The 19,355-nt window shown below is 40.4% G+C and overlaps 1 protein-coding gene across 6 annotated transcripts in view; it reads right to left on the bottom strand.

The window, feature by feature from the left end:
* Lpgat1 (lysophosphatidylglycerol acyltransferase 1) overlaps positions 1-19,355 on the bottom strand; it is a 59,516-nt gene that overhangs the window by 9,411 nt on the left and 30,750 nt on the right. For all 6 annotated transcript variants that reach the window (XM_052738026.1, XM_052738027.1, XM_052738022.1 and 3 more), the window contains exons 4-6: positions 18,293-18,388; positions 14,260-14,533; positions 10,659-10,785 (exon numbers count right to left, since the gene is read on the bottom strand). In XM_052738026.1, coding sequence (XP_052593986.1) covers positions 10,659-10,785; positions 14,260-14,533; positions 18,293-18,388 — 497 coding nt within the window. The remainder of the gene's footprint in view (positions 1-10,658; positions 10,786-14,259; positions 14,534-18,292; positions 18,389-19,355) is intronic.

Genomic DNA, 19,355 nt, shown 5'->3' with positions numbered 1-19,355 from the left:
GTAAACCTACACAGAAGTGGGTTGTTAGCTGAATAACTAGAAGACATGGTTAACTGCAGCACAGTGAGGAATCCTTAAAGGAGAATGGCAGAGTGGGAGCCACAGCTTGAATACAAACCCCACCACACCTCTGTGTGAATGGAGCAGACTCCAAGCAAAATAAAGCCCGTGATTCTTGCCAGCGCGGGTCTGGGCACAGGAAATTCAGTTATTTGTTTCTGTCTCCTTTCTCCCATTTAAATACCCTTACAATGCCCATTTACTTTATCGTGGTACTAAGGTATGCCTTAAAACCAAAAATTAAAACTGAAAAATCAGGTTTTAAGTTTAAGTGAAGGGTGCTATACATTTCTGAGGTTTAGCTTTCATATGATGTAATACTTCTTGAAACGATTCTGCAGCATTAGTACTACTTTTTAAAATGTTTACTTCTATCTTGTAATAGCATCTAAATATTTACATTACTTTTTGATCTCTAAAAAATACTATTTCTACCTTGTTTGCCCTCAAAATTTTATATAATAGAAAAGGATTCTCTAGGGAAAAAAAAAAGCCACTCAAAGCAAAGGCTGCAAACGTGTTGCCGTCCAGCCACCCAGTCCCAGCACCCCTGTCACGAAGTCCCAGGAGCCTGCCTCCACGCTGCTCTTTCGGGCACAGTGGGCTCAGAGCAGGACTGAGAAGATGGAAATGGGAGCTATAGTAAGGAGAAGCTTCACAGAGCTTGTTGGAAAAATTAACCTACTTTGTCACCTGTTATCTTTCATAGAAGTACAAGCTCTTGGATCTCTGGGCCAGCTGGTAAGGATGAGACCAATACGTGAAGAAGGGCAGCACTGGCACAGGAAGCCTGAGCTGTGAGGTTAACTGGATCACAAAGCTTGATCTATTTGGATGTCAGTTATGTGAGCCGATTCCCTGATTATTAGAAGAGAATTCTGTTGGAACCAGGCTTTTCATTACCTAGAGACATAAATATTTGGCCTAACTTTTAAGGTACATGTGCTGGTTAGTCTTTACTGTCAACCTGACACAGCACAGAGTCACCAGGAAGAGGGAACCTCAACTGAGGCACTGCCTACATCAGACTAGCCTGTGGCGTGTCCGTGAAGGACTGTCTTGACTGATGATGCTGTGGGGAGAAGGGTGCCCACGGTGGGCAGCATCATTCCTAAGGCAGCTGGGCCTGGAATCTATGAGAAAGCCAGCAGAGTGTGATCCAGAGAGTGAGCCAGCTAGCAAGCAGCTCCCTTGGCTATAAGTTTATCCCCTGGTTCAAGGTAATGTTGTACGAAATAGCAAGCAGTCCTGTCTCAGGTTCCTGCCTTGGGTTCCTGTCCTGATTTCCCTCAGTGATAGAACATGACCTGAGTGGAAGCTGAAAAAACAAACAAAAACAAAAAAAAAACTTTGCTCTTCAAAATGCTTTTGGCCAGAATGTTTTATTACAGCAACAGAAAGGAAATTAGTAGTTTAACCTCATGGTAACCTAACAACCAGAATAAAGAAGTAGATTGCTCTTGAGAGTGGGCATTTGGTCTGCTCTCTTGGCTGTGTTCTAGTTATGAGAATGTCCAGACAGCTCCGGGTACACCAATATCTTATTTCAACTGTCTGACTTTATTTCTTACAATTTGTGTTCTGTTACGGATTACTTAATGCTTGCTATGTGTGCTCTACTTCACAATCCTGCTGCTCTCACAATCACTATTACACAAGATGCCATCACCTACTCTTTCCATCTCTTCCTATCTAAATTCTACCCATTGTCCTTAAGACCCAGCACAAATCAACTACAAAGTGTCTTCTGTTCTAAGAAGGCCATACATCCAGTGATTATCACAGAATAAATATTCTTTGGAAAAGAAATAAAAAAAACTTGTTGACTCATACCAGCTAACATTTGTAGTATGTACTATATTATGTCAGATTAATTTAATCTGTGTTCATTTAAAACCAGGCCTAATTAACTTAGGGATGATTTAGCAGAAGCCATAAAATCAAAGAAGATCTTAAGTGGTCTTGATGTCTGTATGTAGTGGGTAGCCATTCCAGCTTTGATCTGGAAGTTCCAACCCCCACTGAGGCTTCCATAACTGTCACACCTACAAGGCGGGGCCGAGAGAGTACCCTGAAGAACCAAGATCCGGATGCGCTGGATCTCTTGGTTCCTGGACCCTGGACGCTGGAGGTAGACCGAGCAGAGTTTTCCAGAGAACACAGCCGGCCTGCGCCACACCTTTCCCAGACCCTGTTACCTATCCCTTCACTTGTAAGTTACCCCAAAAAATAAACCTCCCTTTTAACTACGTGGAGTGGCCTTAATAATTTCATCAATATCTGTATGTGGTGAGAGCAAACATTAAATACAAGACTGAACTGAACAGTGGAAGTTTGGGTTTAACAAATGAATTCCTGACAGAACAGTGTGATTGATGGGTTATCTGTGCACTTTAAATGGGTAGCAACATGGAGGGTAGTGTGAGGACTGAGACTTGATCCCACCTCTGCCCAGAGCTGCCTGGACAGTCACTTGACTAAAACACAGCCAGGAGGGCAGACAAAATACCTACTCTCAAGAGCAGTCTACTTCTTTATTGTGGTTGTTAGGTTACCACAGGATTAAAATATTAAAATGAGTAATCCTCTAATACGGCAAGGGATCAAATGCACTGAGTACCAGTTCTCTTGAGCCAAATAAGGTGAGTTCTTAGACCTATGAGATAGAAGCCTTTACAGTTCCAATAGCTACCCAAGTGAGAAACAAGTGGCTTGTTTTTAAGCAATAAAAATTCTTATTATCAGTAACCTAGAATGTACTTTTAAATAAAAAGTATTTTTCCCTAATCCACAAAATTCTATCTTAGAGCACTTATAAATTACACTTTAAAAATAGACATAGAACGAGGCTGGAGAGATGGCTCAGTAGTTAAGAGCACTGACTGCTCTTCCAGAGGACCTGTGTTCAATTCCCAGCACCCACATGGCAGCTCACAGCTGTCTGTAACTCCAGTTCCAGGGGATCCGACACCCATGGCAAAACACCAATGCACATAAAATAAAAATAAATAAAGAAAAACTCTGCAATTAAAAACAAACAAATAAGACATAGAACAATGTCTTGCTTAACAGATGGCACTCTCTACATCCGAGTTAGCATATTTGAATTTTTAAGCCATGAAGACTATAAAACGTGAGCCAACAAACCACATAATTCACTCCTCATTCAGTTATGCCAACTACATGGAGAAACTAATCAGGGAGAGAGGCTCTGGGATAAACAGTCCCTCCTAACTTTATGAAGCTAATTATCTAGCAGAGGGATCAGAAAAGCAAGCCAGCCAAATATGTAAGCATTTTACTTTGAAGAATGTTGGCTGAGTTTAAATGAGGAATGAACATTTGCTCATGGTAAAGGACATGGAAGAGCTACCACTTGAGGACTGTCTAGAAGAACAAGACTCAGAATTTTAAAAAAGTTCTAACTACCACATGCTTAGTTTTCAAAAGTTAAAGCAATTGTAAGGCAGACAACGACAATCCCTTCCCTCCCCAGACCCTGCTTTCAGACACAGTCTCTCCCAACTGTTTCTTTCACTGTCATTTAGGTATTATTTGTAAGTGTGTGAAAACTGTCATTTCTAGATTACTCTGCTTCCCTTGAGAATAAGGACCTGGCCATCTTATACCATTTCCTCTTCTCCTTTATACAGTCTATGATCACATTTATTGGTTTACAGCCTATTTATGTCTTCTCCATTTTTCAAACTGTGCTGTAACATAGAATACAGTGCAGTGTCAAAAAATAAGTCTGCTGAGTTGAACTGACAATAATGTCAGTGAAAAACTTGATGAGTGCTACATATAGACAGCTATCTCTTCTGATATAGATTTGAGTTTTTCCTCAATTATTTAAGAGTAAGGTAAATAAAAATTTAGACAAAAGACCTGAGCAGCACATGGTGGCTCACAATCATCCATAACTCCAGTTCTAGAACACCCTTTTCTGACTTCTATAGGTTTCCAGGCACACACATGGTACACATACATACATGCAGTCAAAATACTCATATACATAAAACAAATAAATCTCCATGTTTTGAGATAGTATCTCACAATAGTTGTTTGCTTGTTTTTTTTAAGACAAGCTCTCACTTGGTAGCACAGGCTGGCCTGGAACTGACTATGTAGCTCAGACTAGTCTTGAATTCCTGGTCCTTCTGCCTCTATCTCCCAAGTGCTAAGATTATAGGCCCTGTGTCCATGCTGGCTCAGATTAAACAATGATTATCAATGAGAGCTATGCTCAACCAATAATCAACTAAAACATAAGCCCTAAGACTTTTTATATTTCAGGCATACTATCTTCAATAAAACTAAATTAAGCTCATAAGGTTCCACTCTTCTTGAGAATTTATACACAGTTAATGGTTGATGGGAAAGGAGAGACATTCTCTTCAGTGCCCACGCTCCTATATACATACCTTTACTCTATGCTCCTGTAACTCAAACACATACAAAATGAAATGAAAATAAAAATAAAGACATGAAAGTAGAAGAGGTGATGGTCGCGAAGAGGAAGGAGGATCAGTGGGAGTGAGAGAACAAGAGAAGGTATTGGAAGGAGAATATGATCAAAAGATACAATGTACATGAAAACGTCACAATGAAACCCATTATTATTATTATGTATAATTAATAGGTGCTAACAACAAAAATTTTGAATACTGCCAGGTATGGTGATGCACACCTTTAACTACAGCACGAGGGAGCTAGAGGCAGATGGGTCTCTGTGAGTTAGAGGCTAGCCTGGTCTACAAAGTGAGTTCCAGTCTAGCCAGGGTTACATACCAAGACCCTGCCTCAAAGCACAAAGAAAAAAACTGAATAGCAATAACACTTTGTTAGACTTTAAAGGGACTTAAAAGTGGAAAAGCCTGGCATGGTGGTGCAAGTCTTTAATCCTAATTACATTCAGGGTGCAGAGACAGTTGGATATCTGTGAGTTCAAGGCCAGCCAGTTTACAAAGCAAGTTCCAGCCCTGTCAGAGCCACATAGTGAGACCATGTATCTCATCCCTCCTTCATGTGGAAAATACCTGATGTGGTAGTTTGAATGTACTTGGTTCCCATAAGCTCATAGGGAGTGGCACTATTAGGAGGTATAGCTTTGTTGGAGTGGATATGGCCTTTTTAGAGGAAATGTGTCACTGTATGGGTGGGTTTTAAGGTTTCCTATACTCAGGATACGGCCCAGTGTCTCAGTCAACTTCCTGTTGCCTACAAGATGTAGCCAGCACCATGTCTGCCTGCTCAACATGCTCCCCACCATGATGATAATGGACTGAACCTCTGAAACTGTAAGTGAATCCCAATTAAATGTTTTCTTTATAAGAGTTGCTGTGGTCATAGTGTCTCTTCATGGCATAGAGACCCTAATGAAGACACCTGGAAACCCCCAGAGAGACAAGTGGAGGACACAGTTCATTTCCACTGTTTACACCTAGTCACTAAACAGACTACAATCTTCTGTAAAGTATATGATGTCTAGAGGTGCATATTAATACTGCAGTGAATTAGCTTTACTGGCTGTAACTGTGGTTCTTTACTATGTGTGGTTAATTTCTGAGTTTCCTCAAGTTTTAGACTCAGATCAGGACTACACAACTGGTTCTCATGCCTTCATATGGGCACCAAGGCTTGCTTCCACTATCTGGCCCACGGTGTAAGGCTTTCAGGCTTGGATTAGGGCTTCTATGGTCAGCCTTTGGATTTGGGCTGGAACTATTCTACTGGCTTTTCTGGGTCTCTAGCTTATAGTCCACAAGACTCTGGGACTTCTTAGCATCCATAATCAATTGAGCCAATTTCTTTATATACTTTTATGTATTCTATTAGTTCTGTTTCTCTAGAGAACTCTTTTTTTTTTTTTTTTTTTTTTTGAGACAAGGTTTTTCTGTGTAGCCCTGCTGTTCTGGAATTCACTCTGTAGACCAGGCTGGCTTTGAACTCAGAGATCCATTTGCCTCTGCCTCCCAACTGCTGAGATTAAAAGCATGCTCCACCACACTCAGCTAGAATAGCTGACTCTTACCATGTTAATTCTAGTCAGACACTTATCTCAGAGTGTTGTCATGAAAATGTAAGCTCACTTTTAAGTTACAGAAGAAAACATGAAAATACAGACTATATGATTTGAGGATGTCAATATCCTTCATTCAAAAAGGTCTATTTAGCATTTACTAAATGATATGCATCTAAAAATGAACTAATTTTTTACAATAATCAAAGAACTTTTGCTGCAATTATCAAATAATCATTAAACTCAAATTCCTAATTTTGTGGGTATATTCTTTTTTCAATTAGTGGTTTTAAATGAAAGGATATATGCATATCGTAAAAAGAACCTTAGTAATTCAATTATAAGTAAGAGCCTCTCTGCTGAATGGCATCTGTGTGGTGCTCCTTGTGCTGCCTGCCAATGAAACTATAAACAATGTTTTATTATGTTGGCTTTCAGGATGCTGTTCAGTTTTAGAGATGTTAATATGAAAAAATATGCATCATAATTTATGAAATGGGGTATATAATTTTTCACTTATTGTATGGTTTTCAGAATTTAATTTTGGTATTTATAATTCTAAAATATAAGAAGTACAATTAGAGAATCATTCCAAATCCACTGTTATGCATACTGGCTGCAGGGCAGCTACAGTTTTAAATTTGGGATAGACTTGAAGGAAGTAAATTCATCATGCAGATTTCTGGGAGACTCTGTAAGAGGAAGCCGCCTGCAGAAAGGCCTGAGATTCCAACATGTCTGGCATGTATAGTAACAGCAAGAAGCTCAAATAGCCAAGGAGTTGGAGAAGAAGCATTAGGCGATGAGGTCTGAGGGAAGAAGCAGGTCAAACACTGTACAACTTCCATGTTTTAGATGGGAAATCACATGAGCTCAGCTACAAGTTGATATGATCTAGATTTCAAAAAGATCACTCTGGATATTAGATTGGAAATGCACACTAGAAAAATGTCTTAGTCACTGTTCTATTGCTGTGAAGAGATACCATGACCAAGGCAACTCTTACAAAACAAAGCATTTAATTGGGGGCTTGCTCACAGTTTCAGAGAGTTAGTCCATGATCATAGCAGAGAGCAGACAGACATGGCGCTGCAGCTGAGAGCTTTATGCTGTGATCCACAGGCAGAGTGAGACACTGGGCCTAGTGTACCTCCAGTGACACACCTCCTCCACCAAAGCACATAAATATATGAGCCTACTGGGGGTGGGGTGGGGGCATTCTCATTTAAACCACAAGGGCAAAGGTGAAAACCAGGTGAGTCATTAAGAATAGTTATCTAGAAAAAGGCTAGAGGTGATGGTGGCTGGTGTCAGAGTGAAAAGAAATAGCCAGATTCAAGATACATATTTGAATCAAAAAGATTCCCTGACTGAATGGATATGAGATGTGGAAGAGAGGAGCCAAGGATGACTCTAAGACTTCTTTTGTTCCCCCCTCATGTGTATGCATGTATGTGGACACGTATGTGTAAGGGTGCATGTGTGTGCATGTGGAGGCCTAAAGTTGATGTCAGAGGCCTTCCTCAACCACTCTCCAACTTGTTCACTGAGGCAGGGTCTTTCATCAGAACCCAGAGTGCAATGACGTCATAAATCAGGCCAGCCAGCTTGCACTGTGGATCCCATCTCCCTCTCCTTGGGTTACATGTGAGCTGCCACACCTGGCTTTTACCCACGTGCTGGGGAGTCTCGACTCTAGTCCAAATGCTTGAATGACAAAGGCTACCACTGGCTATTTCCCAGCATCTCTGAGGTTTCTTACCTGGAAACTGGCAGGGTGGGCACTGCACTGATAGCAGGAGGGAGGATGACATGTAGGTATTTAGGGAAGGCCACAGTTCGGTGGTAGAGACGACTACTGGGGTACTAGTGCAGCTATGCCACCATCAGATACAGTCATCCAAAATTAATACCTTGTCTTTGTCTGGAATCTGCCACCCTAAGTAAAGCAGTTGGATCCTAGAGGTTTTAAGAGTAATGACACATTGCTCTTCAAATTGGATGCAAGGACTTGTGTGTTAATTTCCCTATAACCTCACTGATTTTTTTTCAAGACAGGGTTTCTCTGTGTAGTTTTGGTGCCTGTCCTGGATCTTGCTCTGTAGACCAGGCTGGCCTCGAACTCACCAAGATCCTCCTGCCTCTGCCTCCTGAGTACTGGGACTAAAGGCGTGCGCCACCACCGCCCAGCTAACCTCACTGATTTTTAAAAACTCTTTTGGTTATATTTAGTAATACATTAATTATTTAGTAATTTAGCAATAAATTACTAAATACAATACTCTGTTTTAAGATCAAAGCCATCATTTCTTTTCGTTAGCTAAACAAGACCTAAAGTGAATAAGTCAAATGCTAACATCTAAATGCTTTTGCTAAGTAGCAGGAGCTTTTTTTTTGACTTTTTGAGACAGGGTCTCTCTATGAAACCCTGACTATCTGGAACTTGCAATGTAGACTGTAGACTAGGCTGTGTAGATTGCTATGTTGATCCATTTGCCTCTGCCTCCTAAATCGTGGGATTAAAGGCATGTGCCACCATACCCCGCCTGCATATTTATTTTAAAGTATTAAGTATTTCTTTCTAAATGAGTTCTCCTTCAAAACAGCAACAACAAAAACTAAAATTAAATTCTTGGCCAAGCTACCAAATAAAATGTCTTCTCCAAAGGAGCCAGTGCTCTAATCAAACCAGACATGAAAGCAATGCCTGGAGCTAGGGATGGACCTCAGTGGAGAGTGCCTCTGGCCTGCCTTCCTTCTCCAGCAATGCCTCAGTGCGGTGATATTTTGTTTGTAATTTAACAAATAAAGCTTACCTGAAGGTCAGAGTGGGGAGCTAAGCCACTAGTTAGCCACAGAGACCAGGCAGTGGTGGCACACACCTTTGATCCCAGCCCTTGGGATCTCACACCTTTAATCCCAGCACTAGGGAGGTGGAGACAGGAAGTGATATGGCTGGGTGGAGAGAGGAATATAAGACAGGAGGAGACAGGAGCTCAGTTCCCTCTCAGGCTGAGGATTCCCAGAGGTAAGAAGTCTCTCTAGTGGCCGGCTGCTCTGCTTCTCTGATCTTTCAGCTTTCACCCTGATATCTGACTCCAGGTTTTTATTATTAAGACCAATTAGGATTTGTGCTACACCTCAGTCTTCACTATCGCTCATGCCATTATGCTTAAAGTTTCAGTTTTTCTCAAGATTTAAACAATTAAAATGTAAGCTAAGCCGGGCGGTGGTGGCGGCGCACGCCTTTAATCCCAGCACTTGGGAGGCAGAGGCAGGCGGATCTCAGTGAGTTCGAGGTCAGCCTGGTCTCCAAAATGAGTTCCAGGAAAGGCGCAAAACTACACAGGGAAACCTGTTTCGAAAAAAACAAAAAAAAAAAGTAAGCTAATTCTGAACAAAAGGATCATCATCTCTAACACATTGTCCCATTTTGGAATAAAGCAGACCTTTATTTATATCAAGTACAGGGGTTATTTTTGCTTTTATTCTTGTGAACATTCTACTCAGCAATTAAAACTTAATCATGTTACCAGGTGTGGTGGCACATATATTTAATCCCAGCACTCCAGAGGCAGAGGCAAAAACTATATGACTTTGTAACTTCCAGACATCTTACCCTTTTGGGGGCTTAGTTTCCCTTGTAATTTCTTCACATTATAAAAGAGAAAAGAGGTCTAACTCCATCAGTTTATATTACACACACACACACACACACACACACGTTGCATTTTGAAACTTTGATTCTAATCAGAAATATCTCACCCTTGTTTAAATTAAAAAAAAAAATAACCAAATGAATGAAAAACCTAAACTAAAACAGCTGTTCTTTATCCTCAAATGGTACCTTTTGAGGTATCCTACAATGAAGCGCAGTCAGGCTATGGCTGACAGAGCCTCTTCCTGTGTATATAGTAAGCATTCACTACTTAAATAAAATATACAACACTTGCTAGGCATGGGAAAACAAACAAAAACAAACAAACACAAAAAAATTAAAAACAAATAAAAATTATAGGTGCAATATACCTAAGTTATCAAGAAAAACATTTAGAAATACTACAAAGATTAATGATTTTGGAAAAGTTTTTGTTTCTATTAATCTACGTCTATTCAGTCCCTGTGAGTACATTTATCCTTGGTGCTTATTCTTCATAGCACTGTTACTCAAGAGTGTCAGGCAACTCAATAATCACAGTTCCATGGAACACTGGTTTTAGAAATCTTTATCATCGGTGAAAATAACTACTTTAAATGAATTTTCATTTCTTATAAACATGAACCATGTCATGCTGGGCGGCGGTGGTGTATACCTTTAATCCCAGCACTCGGGAGGCAGAGCCAGGTGGATTTCTGTGAGTTCGAGGCCAGCCTGGTCTGCAGAGCGAGATCCAGGACAGGCACCAAAACTACACAGAGAAACCCTGTCTCAAAAAAACAACAAAAACCAAAACAAAACAAAACAAAAAACCATGAACCATGTCAATATTTCCACTGTCTGGTTAAGTTAAATATTACAACACTCAAAGTGTCCTGAGGTAGTTCTGTTAGACACACACTGAGTTACAATACTGACCTGTAATGAACATGAGTGACTGTTGGTTTCCTGTATCCAAGGATCCAGGTCTGAATATCTATTGGTTCAGCTTTGGGATAAGCTATGGTTGTATCTATTATCCATTGGAGGCCTCTTGATTTGCATTCTGAAAATAAAAGAAGAGTGACTTGAGTTGGGTGAGGTTTTCTGTACCTGCAGTACAGAACTCACTAAGCAGCTGGAGCTTCCTAATGTGCCTTTGCTTTGAGATAAAAGGTGGATTTGTTCCTGCTGTTCTACAGTGCACTTAGTATACAATTAAGGCGCTCTTACTATAAAGCAGATTACTTCAAAACAAATAATAGAACACTATTATTTATTAAACATACCTCATTCAACTCTTAAGTAAATTATGCACTAGCAAGGTCTTATATATTATCACTCCTACACAAAACAGTCTACAAAAGGTCAGAAGGTAAAGCATACATCATAAAAATGAAAAGCGGACTTCAAAACCAAATCAATAAATGTAAACAAAAGTCATGATTTATAACATCAATACTTAGGGGACATTAACAAATACAGAAAAATGGAAATGAAATCAAGCATTTTAGACATACATTATTATTGGTTACTCTTCTTATTTGAGGAAAAAAAGCTTCCTCAATTTTAGCAAGAGTTCCGTAAAAACTAAGTCCTTCAGAAGGAACAATCAGTAGCCACAGTTGGGAGAGGAGATGAGAAAGTTCTGCTTCATCTGGTCCTTCACACACTGTGTTTGTTCTCATCAATGAATACAAAGCTGAGCAAGAAAGGAGGGATTCTCACAGAGAGCACTGGCTTTCAGGGTTTTAAAGTGTAATTATCTGTTCTATGAGTGAAGTATTAGAGCATCTTCCAGCCTAAGTCTAAATCATATTACTTGTCAGTAAATATTAATTTTCCTTCTTAGAAATTAAAACCAGCTGTAAATCCTTAAGATTTTAGAGCAACATTCTGAAGGAGGGATAATTTGTAAGAATGAACAATTTTTCTCTGAGCATGGTGACACATGCCTGTAACCCCAGCACAGGAGACTGTGCCAGGGCAGGAGGGTGAGCCTCCTGTTCAAGGCTAGCTGGGTTACATAACTTTGCCTCAAAAACCAAATCAAACCAAAGCAAAGCCAAAACCAATCCAAACAAAATCAACAAACGGACAGAGAAGGGCAGAGGGAGATGCGGCAGGGCAAATGTGGTAAAAATTCAGAGTACAACTGGCATCTCATGGACAGTTACTATAAATTCTTTGAACTTAATGTTTAGAAAGTTTCATGATGAAAGGAAGTGTAAAAAGCCCAGCAGAATTCAGTTCAGGGTGAGTTATCACATAATAAACCAGCAGAAGATCCCGACACTTTTAAGGTAATCAGGCAGAAAAGAATTCTGACGTGTGCCTGGTGCATACATTAAATAAAGGTAGGGTTTATGTTCGCAGAGAATAAATTACTAATGAATATGAACACCAAAGAAAACCACAGAAAATAACAAAACAAGAAAATAGTGAAATACTTTTCAGGTATTGTGATGACTTAAAATTTAAATATACTAACTAAGGATAAATAAACTCCTTTCTTATAAATGGAAACTGTGGCTATCTGAAAGAAAAGTCTCCTTTTTCATTCCCAGGCAGCTGTTAACACAAGTGTCCTTCCTTTGAGATCTAGACCGCCCCTGGGCACTGGCTGTGGACTGCGTGAACAGCAGTCTTTTCGATGGACCACTCCTGCGGGAGACCTCTGCTCCCAGCTTTTTTGGCCTGCCTGACATTGCCGCACTGTCTCTCCAGCAGCGAAGCTACTCTGAACTTTCCTTTTCTATTAAAAGACTCCTTCAATCTGCCTTTGTAATAGATGATGAAAGATTAAGAAAGCTGACTGCCAAGTAGCTGGCTGACAAAAGCAAAGGAAGGAGAAACGCAGTGCAATTTCATGGGCATTATCTCTACATCTGCTCTCTACAGAATCTGAATGTTTCTGAGAGCCAATTATTTCAACATTTATTTAAATAATACTAAAAGAATTAAAAAATGCTACCAAAGAAACTGGCCTTGTGAGTCTCTTTGAACTGTTTATTGAAAGCTTTTGTAGTAGAAGTGGCTTGGATGAAGCTGCTCTTGCTTACTGCAAAAACAGCTTCTGTGAGATTTCACAGCTCGCTGGCCTGTTCCCAGGGAGCTGCATCACGGAGTGCTACTTACTCTTTCTTGGCTATTCAAACAGTATGTGTTCATTATTTTAAAACTCTGGAGAATGAGCCACACTGTTACAGCTCATGGGACAATCCTGTCCTCATTTCCTGCCGTCTGACACTTTAGTCTGGAGCTCACATTATTTTCACAAGACTTGTATACTGTCCCTCCCCCACACACCCAACATAGAATAGGTACTTTGCCAGGCAACCCAAACTGTCCATATGTACCATTTGTGTGGCTATGTCATATGGACACGTGGGAATTTGCTTACCCATTCTCCCTCTGGCTGGTTTATTATAAATAAACCTGTGTCAAGTTTTCATTACCTGTATTCAGATTATAATTATTTCTTTTTGACACAAAGTCTCACTTTGCAACCTAGGCTGACCTAGAATTTACTACGTAGCTTAGACTAGCCTTGAACTCAAGGCAATCTTGCTCCTTCTCCTCAGACTCACCAGTGCTGGAACTACTGGCATGAACCAGCACGCCTGACTTAGATTGTTTCCTTTTGATAATTATCTAGTAGGATGACTGAATCATTTATTAGTACCTTCAGGGTCTTAAATACTGACAAGTTACATTAACTTTGTTGTCTATTAAAAGCAAACAAAACCTTCTAAATTTAGTAACTAAAAAGTAACTTGCATCATTAGTGGTAGAAATCATCCTGTGTAACAGCAGGCAGGAAAGGCATTTTTTTTTTTTTTTTTTTTTTTTTTTGGTTTTTCGAGACAGGGTTTCTCTGTGTAGGTTTGTGCCTTTTCCTGGGACTCACTTGGTAGCCCAGGCTGGCCTCGAACTCACAGAGATCCGCCTGGCTCTGCCTCCCGAGTGCTGGGATTAAAGCCGTGCGCCACCACCGCCCGGCAGGAAAGGCATTTTTGACTACACACTTGCAATTATTTTAGTGCCTTAATGTGAGCATCAACTACTTTAAAGAGAAATATAAAGAGATTATAACTTCATCCTGTCCCGATTGTTAATTCTAATTGTCAAAAGTTATTTAAAAAGAATTGGCCAGGCAGTGGTGGCGCACGTCTTTAATCCCAGCACTCGGGAGGCAGAGGCAGGCAGATCTCTGTAAGTTCGAGGCCAGCCTGGTCTACAGCGCGAGATCCAGGAAAGGTGCAAAGCTACACAGAGAAACCCTGTCTCGAAAAACCAAAAAAAAAAAGAATTGGTCCAGGCATGGTGGTGCAGGATTTTAATCCTAGCACTCAAAAGGCAGAGGCAGGTGGATCTCTGTATTTAAGACCAGCCTGGTTTACATAGTTTCAAGATAGCTCAAGAGGCCCTGTCTCAAATACCAACCAACCAACCAAAAACCCAAAACAAAAACAAAAAAATAGTTGGAACTCCAGAAAACACTTCAGTTAAACAAGGCAAGAAATGCTAAGATACCTACCTAATCCTCTAGCGTCTCCTCCTGCTGGGCTTCCATTTTCCTGCCGTGCTACAAGTGCATTCAGTATAATGTTTGTTGCCCCAAACCTTGGCAAAGTGACATGTGTAAGAAATGGCAAGTTATTTTTCTTGGCAAATGCCTGGCTTGTTTCTCTCCTCTTCCTGAGAAAGCCCCCTTCAGGAAACAAAACAATCCATTTTCGATCTCTGCTCCTATAATTATGTTCTAGGTGCTTCTTGAGAACCAGTAACTGTTGGTCACGATAAGATCTTCCCTAGAAGATACACACACATAATAAGGACAGGTACAGTTGAAATTAAAACACCTCAAGATTAAATAGAAACAACTACTTCAAAACTGAAATCCAACCATAGGATAGAACAGTCGTTTCTCCCAGTTATTTCTCTTTTTGATTGTAGTGGGAAAGGGGAAGGGACTACTCAAACTTATAAAAGAGAACTTCTTTCTGGAGAAAAAGCAACTCACCAGTTTGGAGGCCATATAGTAAATGTCTACTTTTTGCCAACTACAGTCCCAACACCAGACACAGGAGTAAACAGGAGATCACATGGAAAAGTGCTGAGTGTGGAATGTAATGTTTTAGGAAGAAAAGAATAAGAAGGATAGAAAGGATCAGGAGAAGCAAGGGGAGCTGGTGCAAACAAGAAACTAACAGGTAATAAGAGGGAATAAGCCACACAAAGATGAAAGGCAGAATACTCCAAGTGACAAGAGCACAAAAAGACAGAGGCTCAAGGTGGAACACACTTGATATGTTGGGGCCTGGTGTGGGGGCACACATCTTTAATCCCAGCACTGGCAGGCAGAGGCAGATGGATCTGTATGAGTTCAAGACTATCCTGGTTTACCTAGTGAGTTTCAAACCAGGACTACATAGTGAGACCATGCCTTAAAAACAAACAAGGAAGAGCAGTGCCCTAGACAACGTGGAGGAGACCACAGTGGTGGGTGACCAAACTAGAGGAGACCACATAGGAAGGCCTCATGCATGGTAGTGGGTTTTACTGCCTTTTGTTTTTAATTGAAAAAAAGTGTGTGTGTGTGTGTGTGTGTGTGTGTGTGTGTGTGTGTGTTTGTGTGTGTGGGGAGAGAGAGAGAGAGAGAGAGAGCGCGCTCATGTACACCATTTGCCTACAAATGCTCAGGGAGGCCGGGAGGGTGTTGGATCTCCAGCAACTGGAATTACAGGTGGTTGTGAGCTGCTTGATTTGAGTTCTGGGAACCAATCCAGGTCCTCTGCAACAGCAGTAAGGTCTCTCTCTTACTTGCTCAACTTTCTCTCCAACCACCACAGTGATAAGCTTTAAATACAGAATCACTGGAGTTTTGAGCAAGCAAATGTCATCATCTTACTGATATTACAAGTAAGCCCAACTCTTATTTATACAGCAGCCAAGTTCTACTGGTTTGTGTGATTAAAAAAAAGACCACTGGAGGTAAGTTGGGGAGCTACTTCAATAGCCAACAGAGAGAGCCTGACCACATTAGGTAGGCTACGGTGTACTCATGAGGAACAGGTAGAGGCAGGAAATCCCTGGAAGCAGACAGCAGGACAATGAGAGAAGAGAAAGAATGGCCTGGAGGCTGAAAACCAATAATCAGACAAATCTGCTGGAAGGCTCCTCCTCCTCCTCAGTGTGGTCCAGCAGGCATAGATACAAAGCTCCTACAGTGACGAGTAAATACTTCAGAGTAAATGTATCACAAATTCAAAAACAGAGACTCTTAAAACTAGCTTATTGAATTAAGATTATAATTAAAATAGCTTTTATATTTTCAATACTGTGTATATATTAAAAACCTTTATATATACATATACATACATATTTACCATTCTTACAAGGTTTTGTTAAAAGTGGCCTAGTAGCAAAGTCCCAAGCAAAAAAGAAAATTAACAATTTTCTTTCTTTCTTTTGAGGGAGGGTTTCATGTGTCCCAGGCTGGCCTTGAATTCCCTATCCTTCCACCTCTATCTCTAAGTGCTGGGATCACAGGCATGTACCAACACATTTCACTACACTAACACCTTTTCTATACCATTCATTCCCATGTTATAGAATTTTTACTACTAACCTCCTAGGGGAAAATGTTGCTCTTTTAGAAATTAATTTTCAGTTATTCTGAAATAGTCCTTATGGATTCAAAACTTTGCCATTAAATGGAAAGATTTGGGGGGGGGCATACTTATTCGTTTTTGTACACTCAGAGCAAACTGCAACCTCAGACTTTGATGTTTGAGGCTCACCGTTAACATCAATTGTTACATACTCTCTAGTCAGTCACTTCCTCAGACTGCACGGTGTAAGGGGATTGGCTAGATTTCCACCAGACCCTCCATAGGCTGCTGGGTTCTCTGTTGTTTGCTTCTGTGCTTTCTACTTACTTCTGGCTCATGTCTTAATTTCTGGTTCCTCAGAACAGCATTTATTTTATCTATCAGGTATTCATTAAGTACTTATGTGCACAGGACCATATAATCAAAAGTAAAGTTGTTAAGTACACAAACACCAAGGAACCATGACCTTGCTATCCATAGACACACTTCCATATACTATTTCCCTGCTTTGGAAGAAATGAGTGTGCGATGCTAGTGTGGATGAGGAGAACACTGCAATGCACAGCATGCTGCCTGGGGAAGAGGTTAGAACTCTCTGGCCTACATCAAACTATTCCTTGAGCTCACAACCCTTCCCACTTCACCTCCATTCATTTGATACATATGCCAAATAGTATATTCTCCTCTAAACATTTTCTGAATTTACAGAAATCTGATGGACTCACTTGTCTTACTATGAATTCCCTCAACATTTCCTACTACTACTACTATTATTATATTTACTTATTAATAATCTCCAGCCAAGCGGTGGTGGCACATGCCTTTAATCCTAGCACTCAGGAGGCAGAGGCAGGTCTGGTCTAGAGTGAGTTCCAGGACAGCCAGAGTTGTTACACAGAGAAACCCAGTATTGAAAAACCAAAAAAAAAAAAAAAAAAAAAAAAAAAAAAAAAAAAAAATCTCCCTACTGATAGTTCAGATATCTCAGGTACCACACAATAGTGTTGCTGTGGAATAATTCTCTTGTACACTGTAAAGATTTGTCACTGGAATTGGTTTAATAAAATGCTGATTGGCCAGTTGCCAGGCAGGAAGTATAGGCGGGGGTGACCAAACTAAGAATGCTGGGGCCGGCGGTGGTGACGCACGCCTTTAATCCCAGTACTCAGGAGGCAGAGCCAGGCGGATCTCTGTGAGTTCAAGGCCAGCCTGGACTACAGAGTGAGATCCAGGAAAGGCGCAAAGCTACACAGAGAAACCCTGTCTCCAAAAACCAAAAACCAAAAAAAAAAAAAAAAAAAAAAAAGAATGCTGGGAAGAGGAAGGGTGGAGTCAGGAGTTGCCAGCCATATGCAGAGGAAGCAGGATGAGAATGTTGGACTGAGAAAAGGTACCAAGCCACTCATGGCTAAACATAGATAAGAATTATGGGTTAATTTAAGTCAGTAATAAGCCTGAGCTAATGGCTGAGTATTTATATGTAATATTAAGTCTCTGAGTCAATTATTTGGGAAATGGCTGCAGGGTATTTGGGAATTGCTGGCCAGACACAGAAACTTCTGCCTACACAGGGTATCTATCACAAGTAACAGTAATAGTAGAAGTTAGATAATGACAGTTGTTCATGGAAAATGCTGGTGAAAGTAGTAGGCACTGTTTTGAATGCTTTACATGTTTAACTTCACTTAACCCTCATGGCTATTTGAGGGAGACTGTCTATTGTTTTCATGTGAAAAACTAGCTAATAATCTGAAAAGCAGGGGAGTGGCAGGTGCTTGATCATGCATATCTAAAGTGAAACTGAAATAAATGTTTACAGAATGAAGACTCAGAGGAAGAGCCCCCAGAACCTGAGAACAGGATCCACTTAACCCAACTAATTTGTTATGTTGCTTTGTCATAACTGATACTCAGTTTCAATGACTGAACACTGAAAGAGCAAGGTTCCTCACTCACCTGTCTTATAAAGAAGTCCCCATGAATCAGAGAAACAATTCCAAAGTTTGTGTACTTGAAAATATGATCCATCAGCCACATCATCTGAGCAACAACCTGAAATATTTTAATGCAAGATATGGTTAATTCAGTGTTGGAGATAAGAAATTTGCTAAAGCGGGTGGTGGTGGCACACGCCTTTAATCCCAGCACTCAGGAGGCAGAGCCAGGCAGATCTCTGTAAGTTCGAGGCCAGCCTGGGCTACGGAGTGAGTTCCAGGAAAGGCGCAAAGCTACACAGAGAAACTCTGTCTCAAAAAAAACAAGAGAAAAGAAAAGAGAACAAAGAAATTTGCTACAATCCAGCCAAGTCTCCATATTTTCAATATAATCATCCAAGCATATTTTAAATTAATGATTAAATATATTTTTTACTCTTTTGACAATTTCTTGTGAAGTCTGCATTTTCTACCCCTCTAACTCTTCCCTACTCCCTCTGTAGTTCATGATCTCTTTAATTACTGTTACATATATACACATATGTATACATAAATCCAGCCTGCTGAGTTCATTTACTGCTGCAAATATTTTAAATCTAATGCTATTTCCACAAATTCAGCACAATTACTAATAGTTTACATGAAAAATTATAGCTCTTGATTCCTAGTGTTAGAACACTAAGTCATAAGTATACATAAAAAATGAGCCGGGCAGTGGTGGCGCACGCCTTTAATCCCAGCACTCGGGAGGCAGAGCCAGGCGGATCTCTGTGAGTTCAAGGCCAGCCTGGGCTACCAAGTGAGTCCCAGGAAAGGCACAAACCTACACAGAGAAACCCTGTCTCGAAAAACCAAAAAAAAAAAAAAAAAAAAAAAAAAAATGAAATTAAAGCTAGGCAGCGGTGGCCTTTAATCCCAGCACTCGGGAGGTAGAGGCAGATGAATTTCTGTGAGTTCAGGGCTGTTACACAGAGAAACTCTGTCTCAAAAAACAAAACAAGGCAATATAAAGGTCCAAAGAAAACATTATAGCTCCTGCCTTAATTTTTCAGTGAAATAATTATCACCTTTACTAGACTGAATTA

This window comes from Peromyscus californicus, unplaced genomic scaffold (assembly GCF_007827085.1).
Source record: "Peromyscus californicus insignis strain IS unplaced genomic scaffold, ASM782708v3 Scaffold_14__1_contigs__length_90479793_seg_2, whole genome shotgun sequence".
Classification (NCBI taxonomy): domain Eukaryota; kingdom Metazoa; phylum Chordata; class Mammalia; order Rodentia; family Cricetidae; genus Peromyscus; species Peromyscus californicus.
This window is presented reverse-complemented; position numbering and strand designations above follow the sequence as displayed.